Here is a 9,735-nt window from a genome sequence, read left to right on the forward strand (position 1 = left end):
CGAGGTAGATCTAGGTGGGCAGCCGTGTTGGTCTGAAGCAGTAGAACAAATTTTGAGTCCAGTGGCACCTTTAAGACCAACAAAAGTTTATTCAAAGTATGCGTGATTGTGCCCTTTTTGGATCCTTCATTAGAATATGCATCCTCATTGGCAGATCCTAGGATCCTCTCAGTCTATTGTGATGCGCCTCAAGCTCAGTCCTATAGCTCCAATGAGCCAGGCAGGAGCTTACACCCAACATGTCCAGGCATGCCTTCACATACACAACGCTTTATATATATAATGAAGATGTTTTGACATATCCAAAGGTTAAATAGCAATAACAAGTTAAGTTTATAAGTCACAATATTTTTGGATTTAATTACGGGGGGAAACAGCGGAACGATAAATATGTCAAAGTAGGACACGGAAAAGTAATACTTTTATGCATCCATATTATAAAGTTTCACTTAATATCCAAATATCTTGCTAGTCATACCCATTGTGTTTGAGAGTTTCTGTCCAAATAATACACTTTCTTTTGGTTAGTCCAGAATTTGCTTTGGCTTCCAACTGTTTTTTTTTTCTACCTCTCATATGGCAAAAAAATTAAAAATGCATGTGCTATAGTAGCATGGGGTTCAGAAATTTGCAACTCTTTCTCAGGTATTGGATATACTTGCAGTTTTTCCTAGAGAAAATGTATTATACCTTTTAATTCCATACATATGCCAAATAGTACAATTTGATATGCTTTCTAAATTATAAATCACGCATATTATGTCGTTAAATTTGATAAGAGCTATGAGCGTTACATGTATTTCAGTTCCCCTCCAAATTTCTGGTTTATTTTCGGGGCTTAAAATTTCCGGATATTTTACATCTCTTTTGTTGTTGTTGTTCAGTCGCACAGTCGAGTCCGACTCTTTGTGACTCCAAGGACAAAGTCACGCCAGGCCCTCCTGTCTTCCACCATCCTCCGAAATCTACCCAAATTCGTGTTTGTTACATCAGAAACACTGTCCAGCCATCTCTTTTGCCGTCCCCCATTTTTTGCCTTCTGTCTTTCCTAGCATCAGGATCTTCTCCAGGGAGTGCTCCCTTCTCATTTGGTGGCCAAAGTATTTCAGCTTCAGCATCTGACCTTCCAGGGAACAGACTGGGTTCATTTCCCTTAGAACTGACTGATTTGATCTTCTTATTCTGCACATCTCTACTCGGAATTAATTCAGTGGAATTTACTTCCAAGTAACTGTGCTTGGAATCGCAGCTGTGTATCGCCATCCTAGGCGTATTTGTCTGGAAGTAAACTCCTCTGAGTTCAAGAGAGATTTCTAATAAAAATAGCAATTAACCCTAAACTGTGGAATCAGCATGTGAATTATTTGCCATTTAACAGGTTGCACTGTAGCACATGCGCTCTCTTCAGCACACTTTCGACGCAAAAAGACTAGGAAGGCTGTGCGCTCAAACAGAATAAGCTAGTCAACAACAGTAGTCCAGCAAATATGTCAGCAGACGGAGGAACCGTCGTAAATCATCCCGTTATCGAATAACAAAAGGGGCATTTTGATGGCGTTGCCGATCACGGCGCAGCGCTGCTATCTAAAGCGAACTGTGGTGAGGGCGCATGCGGTTTTCCACCCTGTCAGGGCCCTGTGTGGTGGAAAGGGCGTCATTGACGCGGGATAAATCAAGATGGCTACCTGCAGGGCAGTTGCTTTTTGCAGGGTTCTGCAAGGTTGCCGGGATCAACGGTTGCTGCTTGGGTGGGGACGACGGCTGTGCAGCGGAGGGGGGCGCGCGGCAACTGACGCGAAGACGAACTTTGGGTTCCAGACTGTGTCTGAGGAAGAGAAGGGAGAGAAGGGTGAGCCGGCCCGGGGTGATGAATCGTGGGGAGGCGCATGTCCCATCCAAGATAGGAAGGGCGGTTTTTCAGACGCCTGATGTCTCCTGTAGGTTTTATATTGCATTTCTTATATGGTCAGGGCCAGGGGCTTCTGGTATTTTATGGCGCTTTACAGAATTGCATAAGTCAACAGTCTAGGCTCCTGACCTGAGAAGATGTAGTGCTAATATTACCGGAACGGGATCTGGGAGTCCTAGGTTAGAATCATTCTGGAATATAAGCTTGCTGGGTGATCTTGGGCCACTCACACACTCTCAACCTAACCTTGGTTGTTGTGAGGATAAAATGGAGGAGAGGGGAATTCTTTAACTTAGGGTCCCCACTGGAGAGAAAGGTAGGGTATAAATGAAATAACAAAATAAATACATGTTTGACAATAGTTTGAGGATAAATACAGAAATGAGATTAATAGAAGAATTTCTATTAACTACAATCATGCATATATAAGCTTTGTTTCAGTAAAGAATGAGAACTGAGGATCTGAGCCAGAAATTTCACAGCAGATGTTTTAGTGATCTCAGATGAGGATGAAATGCTGGAAGATGGTGGCAAGCTCCTGACACACTTTCTTCCAAGTTAATATTTTCATGTGTGGAGAAGTGCTCTGCTTTCTTTGTATTTAGCAGTGTGAGCATTGGGTTTGATCCTATGCAGCAAAGTTGGAAGGTGCTGGCACATGTAGATCTTTCCTGGAAGCCATGGTGCAGAGTGTTTGGGTCCTACATGGACCCCTTGCAAAATGGGCAACTGCATTGAAGAAGTAGTTGAAATTGCCCTGCTGGATCCACAGAGCTTCTGTTGCAAGTGGAAAGGGGGAATGGAATCCAGTGTAACAAGTGTGTCTGATGAGGGTGGGACTTGTCTAGTCTACCACTTTTAAAAAAAAGATTTATTTCAGTTTACCAGGTTTTTGAAAATGTGGCTAAGAAGTATGATATAATGAATGATTCAATGAGTCTGGGTGTCCATCGAATCTGGAAAGACATCTTCTTGCACCAAATGAACCCATGTCCAGGAACCCAGTTGCTTGATGTTGCTGGAGGGACAGGTAAGCCTAAAAACAACTCTAGGCTTATTAATGAGTGTTGATTCTTAGCTTGAAACTAAGTGGAAGTTGAATATGCAACTCTTAGCATTAAATGTGCTGTGCAGACTATCCCAGTTTAAAAGATATATTAGAAAATGTTGCATTCCAGTGTGTTTGTTAGGATAAGACATTTTTATTATATTTATAAGAAAGAACAGATTACAGCAGTAAGAAAGAATGCAATCACAAGTGTGAACCATGCTAAGGTTAGTTGAGTTAGTTTGTAGATTAAATGAAGTGTTAGGACCACTAGCTTCATAGAATCTAAAGCCCGAGGAGGTGGGATAGCCATGGAATTTCCTAATCCAAGATTTTGCATGACTTCAGGAAGGAAAAGTAATGCCATAGCTATGTACCGAGACTGAAAATACACTGGCATCCAGTGCTGCTGTGACAATATTGGCTGAACATGATCTGTTTTTGCAACATTATGGACAAACTGTAGCTTCTGAGTTAGATATTTGTTTCCCATTCTGATTTTTGGAATAGGTCACAGTGTAAATTGAGATGAATAAATTAGTAAATGAACAAATGCAATACATAAATGCCTAGATTTGTTTCTTTGGTGGTCCAGGGTGGGGCAATCTTCAGTAATGAGAATTAACTCCTTCTGTTATTGAAGACTACCTTACTTTAGGACCACTGAGAGGGGATATTCATGGTAAGTGAACATGCTTTCCATTCTGTATCCTTAAATGCGTGAACATTTAATTTCAGGGGAGATCCTACATTGTGAATCTTCCTTTCACAACAAATGCAGGTGACATCGCCTTTCGATTTATCAATTATGTTCGTTCCCAGCGGGAGCACCAGGTCCGACAGAAGCTGAGAACACATCAGAATTTATCATGGCAGGAAATTACCAAACTTTACCAGGAAGAGGAGCATAAACCATTGGGGGGCTCCCATGTGGTGGTCTGTGACATTAACAAGGAGATGTTGAAGGTTGGAAAGCAGCAATCACAACGCCTTGGCTATTCTGAAGGTAATGGACTGTAACTTCTGCAGTGGAATTTGAACAATGGGCAACCATGTGTGTGCATCACCATGCAATTGAATCCTCTGAAATGAGCTCCAGGCACTTGTAGAGGTAGACTTCTCTTTCCTCCAGTGGTCCCCTAAGTCTTCTGAAAGGCCAGAGGATTACAGGAGCCTATTGTACCAAATGCAGCAAGGTGTGGGGAGCTGCAGTGAAGAAGGGGAATGCAGCAAACTCACCCCTCCTTTTTTGTGCCTCTTGGTCCTATGCGTTAACTGCCTCAGCGGTGGGAAAAGTTGGAACTGATTTCATCTTATTCCCCCCTCCTCACTGCAGCAAAAGAGGTCCACTGATAAAGTAATGCAGTGCTCTCCAAACCTTGAAAGAATGAAATCAGAAATAAAGTTAATAAAGGATAGTGATACCAAGGGGTTGACCTGGAGAACTTCTGCACTCACGCAGGCACAATAATATTACAGGAAGGTGTAACTATGGAGAACTTTGCAGGATGCAAGCAAGCTCAAGATTATATAAAGCTGAAATATTTTGGTTTATGAACAGTGATTGAATTAGCTCTTGAAACTTGCCTTCAGACATGTGAGAGACTCGTGATTTTTTCACAGAAGACTTGAAAAGCAGATAGCCCTGTTGGTCCATAGCAAACTCCAGAATACCCAAAAGCCATGTAATAGTTTTTATTAAGATCTATCCAAAATAATACAACATGGCCTCTTCATCAGCACCCTGTAAAAAGAATGCTTTGCTAGCTTCTGTGGACACAGGATGTGGCTAATATCAGATGGCACTCTTGGCATGTTAGAAACAAGAAGCAAGAAAAGGATGCCATCCAGTTGAATACACCATAACCAATAGTTGATCTAGTGTATCTGACAATTCATACAAGACTGTCTTTGATGGGAGGTCCTTTCTGAGATTATTTGGGAATATGACACTGAGCGATTCCTTCTGTTATTTCAAAGGATTGTCCTGGGTGCTTGGGAATGCAGAAGAACTGCCCTTCAATAATGACAGTTTTGATGTTTACACAATTGCCTTTGGTATTCGAAACGTAACTCATATTGACCAGGTAAGCATGGATACGAATTGTTGAAACAAAGAGCGCTGCTGGATCAGACCAAAATCCATCTAGGTCAGTATTTTGTCTCTAGCAGTTGCCAGACAGATGCCCTTGGCAGTTGATGTTAATGTTCTTGTTTTTCCTACTATGTGCTATGAAAGGGTATATTGCTTCTTACCTCGGAGGTTCCAGTTAACTACTGGGGCTTCTCTTGCTAAATGACAGTAATAGATAGTGTTGTATTAAATGAAGAAGGAAAATGGATGAATGTAGTTTGGAAACAGGTATAGGGTAACCTGCATACCCTCAAATAGTGGCATTTTGCTTCCGCCGACCCTGTTGCTCAAAAAAACTGATAATCATTCTGATACTCAATGAAGACAGCAGGTATATGCTAGTTAGAATCTTAAAGCTAGCCCAAGGATATAGTAAACTGATTAAAATTTGCTCCAAAATATTCAATTAGCTCAGAATGAAATCATGTGAAGTTTTATAGCAATGGTTAAGAACTTCTGTAGCCCATCAGCTATGCCACATTATCAAATGATAACCAATACATTTTAAAAAACCAGTGTAAAATCAGCACAGCGGACAGTCTTTATTAATAAAGGTTATATTCTTTATATGCACATACATTGGCGTGCCTAACATGGTGCCCACTGCTGCCATGGTACCCACAGACACCTTTCTCGGTGCTCACCAAGTATTTTTAGATGTGGATGTACCAGATAGGGCTTTTGCCTAGCAAGACTTTTATTGGCCATTGGAGATCTGGTTGGCTGTGTAGATTTCTAAAAATATTGCTTTTGCAGCAGCTATCAACACAGTACAAGGATCTTGACTTTAAGACAGTATGTTCTTTTAAAACAAATCCTGTGAAGCAAAGCTTGTCTGAAATGTTGAAGAGGTACATACCTTCATTCCCTGACATTTTGTGGTTGGCTCTGCCTTCTGTGGCAACCATTTTGTGGTTGTACCTACTATCCTTTATCAGAATTCCAAAAGTGCCTGCAGGCTGAAAAAGTTTTGGGGGTTCTGCATTATAATGATCTTTATATGTAATTTAAGACCCTTAAGCCTGATACCATTAGTTAAGTCTTTAATGCTTCGTTTGATTCCTGTTTGTTGTGTGCCATTCTGTAAGGGTCTTGAAGAGAAATTTGGGATTTTATCTTCAGAGTGGATGGACATTATTAATCTACCCCCCCCCCCAAAAAAAAACACCCGCTCTTTTCCAGTGCCTTTCTAGATGCTGTTGCAAGAAGCTGCCTAAAATTCTAAATGCTTCCTGGGGGAGAGGCAGCCTTCATCAGATCCCAGCTAAAAACCACTGCTATGTACTGGTCTTGTTTTAGGCACTACAGGAGGCCTATCGTGTCTTGAAACCAGGAGGGCGGTTTCTGTGTCTGGAATTTAGTCATGTCAACAATTCCCTGGTTTCCAGGTTGGATTTTTTCATATGTTCTTTAATATAATCTTTTATTACCTCGAACAAATAATATTTAAGTCTAGTAGCACCTTTAAAACAAAATTTCCTGGCACATAAGCTTTCTTGAGTCAAAGCTCTTTATTGGATACAGCATTGACTCAAGAAAGTTTATACGCTGAAAAATTTTGTTGGTCTTTAAGGTGGTACTGGACTCAATTTTTGCTGTGCTGCTACAGACTTAATTTAGCTACCCACCTTGAGCAAACAGTGTTTGCCCAATAGAGTAAAATGTTGTGGAGATCCTACAAAATGTTTCCATTTATTAATACAGTTTCTGTCTTGCCCCTTCCCAAGTCTGTTTCTATTTATTTACTTAATGCTGTTTATGTCTTGTCCCTTCCCAAAGTTTCAGAAAAGTTAAAAATAAAATGGAACACAGGTGGGGTTTTTTTAAAGGAAACCTGTTGGCAGTTATTGTATTCCCCTTGAGACAGGAACCAGGGTCCGAACTTCTCAGAGTGGGGACTCCCTGCCTTCCCTGACTGTACTTAAAGAGCAGATCCCCTTTTAACAATTGGGGGGGGGGGCGGGATGCCAAACATAGGAAACAAATGAAGCCTTAAAATAAAGCGGTTGTATCAGTCATGGAGAATTGAAATTAATAGTAAGGAATTTATTTTTCTCCACTGTTTTCTTCAGCGTATTCTGGATCTTTTGGAACGTATAAAAGCAGTGCCATCTAAGGGTGGACTCCTGGTTAGACCAAAAATCTAATGGTAGCTCCATAGAATCTTTCTTCAGGCAACATATTATCAGGTTTTTATAAAACCAAAAGCCTAGGTCACAGCCTTGTAGAATGACTAGATTAACTTAAGACACAGATATAGTTCTCCCTCTTCCCCATCAAATGACCCATAATACCCACAGAAGGCTACTTACCTCAATTGTGGTAGGCTAGTATAGTGCAAATTTTAAGCCTTTCAGACAAAGTAAATTTAGATGCTTTTAAAATCTGATCTGGAGAATAGTCCTAAGCAGGTTTGCTCAGAATCCTAGTCAGTTCCATTTAATGGTGCTTACTCCTATACTCTCAAGAAATTGTTTGTAGGACGTTACTGCTAGTCTCTTGGAACTGCTAGTCCATTCGATATCCCATCCACCCCACCCCCCACCCCAAACTTCTACTAGTAAATGTGTCTTTGATTAACTGGATGGGGTCTTGTGCTTCCAGTGGCCTGGAGAAAACAGACTCACTCTTGGGCGTTAAATTGAAACTTACCAGAGAACCACCTTGCCCATGAAGAAAATTCACTAATTCTAAGTTAGAAAAAAACCACCCCAGTACCAAAAAAACCTTTGGGTAATGACAATGGTTATCAGAGCAAATGGTTCTTTTAGAAGGCAGGATGTTTAAGGGAACTATAAGAATGCTCCTTGTCAGGACCTAGTTCAGTTCCAAGTAGAAAATTTGTACTTTGCAGCAAGGTGAAGTCAACCTGTTGTATGAATTTGGACATAAGGGGGTTGGAAAGAGGCCTTGTACCCTGCCACTTGATGCTTCTTCTGGAATACGTGTATTCAGTGATCACTCCATTTCATCTTGCATCAGTCAGCTGGCCTAGATGTTTAAATTGTCTTTGTGATCTTTTATGGACAGTAGGTATGTTTCAACCCAGTACAAAAGATTAAGTAAATTCTTGAGAAGCTAAAGGGAGAAAGTGCCCTGTAGCGATTGGTATATCTGTGTTGAAAAGAGAGTTAATTCTTGCAGTCCTTCTTGAAAGTAGATGAGACAACCCTAACCACAAATGTACATCTTGAACGTAGGCCTTGCAGATTGAATTTGATGCCCTGGTGTTTGGTTAAGATGCTCTGACTTATGTAGGAAATAGATGCATTTACATTAATCTACTTTTACAGTCTCTATGATCTGTATAGTTTCCAAGTTATCCCCGTGCTGGGTGAGGTGATTGCTGGTGACTGGAAAGCATACCAGTACCTTGTAGAAAGCATCAGGTGTTTTCTGACCCAGGTAAGAAAGTATTTTACTGTCTCCCAGATAAGAAAGTAAGGAATTCATTTATGATCACTTAAAATGCTACTGCTGCATTTCAGGAGGAACTGAAGGAACTGATGGAAGACATGGGCTTCCTGAAGGTGGAATATCGAAACTTGAGTTCAGGCATCGTGGCCATTCATTCTGGCTTCAAGCTGTGACCTTCAAGAAAAGCATTTCCTGATAGAAAATACGTCATCAAAACAGATTCATGAAAAGAAATTAGTCTCTCTGAAGAACCTATATTTAAAGACTCAGAACAAAGTTTTTTGGGTGCATTTTTTTACGAAAGTCAGCTGTAGCTATTTAAGGCATCTTTTCATTCTGTCCAGTAATGATATGAGACTTGCATTTATTGAACCAGGGACTTTTGACAGTTGATATATATTTAACCCATTTATAGCACAAAAATATTACAAGCCCTGGTTTTTCTGTTCTTCAATCATATGAAACTAGGTGGAAAACGAGATACTAGTGTTAAAATTAAAAGTCTGGATTTCCTGAACCTAACTCTGGTATAGTGTGCTAACAGGTCTCTTATCTGACTCTAAGGTTGTGGAAGAAACCTCTTGCCTGCTACTTCACAGTAAGTTGTTCACTGAACAGGAATGCTTGTGATTTAGATCACAGCTTCAGCCCTTTGCCCAGAATTAGTAACAGCAGATATGCAAGTTTAAATGTCAGGCTTCTTCTTGAAGTAGTTTCAGTATAATAGAGAAACCATTATGGAACCTTGGATGGCATAACTGCTATATAACTACGTACTTCACATGGGATAGGAAGACTTTTTGTAATGCCCATGAAATCTTCCAATGCACAAGCTTTTAAATAAAACTGAAATATTTCATTTCTAGAAGATGGGTGTTTTTTCTATTAAATGATTCCATATAGCAAGCAAGGGCAGTTGGGGCCCTTAGTACATAGCAGCTATCACTGGAAGTAGCCATTCCAATTAAACATAGAAAGATACTGTCTGAGCTCTTAAAAATGTATTTCTTACCCCCCCCCCCCCCCCAATCAATTGGTTTTCCAGTGCTGATGGATTTTCATTATCATGAGGATTCCCATATTAATGTATATACTGAACAGGTAAGTCTCATCTACATAACTGTGCTCAAAGGTAATTCCACACACAAAGTGACATTTTCCAGGCAGTAGGCCATTATCTATGTAGACTTAAAGGAATTAATTTTGTATCAGTTTAATGTGGTACAG

At 40.4% G+C, this 9,735-nt stretch overlaps 1 protein-coding gene across 1 annotated transcript; it reads left to right on the forward strand.

The window, feature by feature from the left end:
- Positions 1 to 1,611: 1,611 nt before the first annotated feature.
- Positions 1,612 to 9,373, forward strand: COQ5 (coenzyme Q5, methyltransferase). The gene is made up of 7 exons (XM_060249783.1): positions 1,612 to 1,849; positions 2,790 to 2,939; positions 3,739 to 3,963; positions 4,938 to 5,044; positions 6,391 to 6,479; positions 8,385 to 8,496; positions 8,580 to 9,373. Exons 1-7 carry the CDS (start codon positions 1,678 to 1,680, stop codon positions 8,679 to 8,681), a joined length of 957 nt encoding a protein of 318 aa, XP_060105766.1. The 5' UTR covers positions 1,612 to 1,677; the 3' UTR covers positions 8,682 to 9,373.
- Positions 9,374 to 9,735: the final 362 nt, after the last annotated feature.

This window comes from Heteronotia binoei, chromosome 11 (assembly GCF_032191835.1).
Source record: "Heteronotia binoei isolate CCM8104 ecotype False Entrance Well chromosome 11, APGP_CSIRO_Hbin_v1, whole genome shotgun sequence".
Taxonomy (NCBI): Eukaryota; Metazoa; Chordata; class Lepidosauria; order Squamata; family Gekkonidae; genus Heteronotia; species Heteronotia binoei.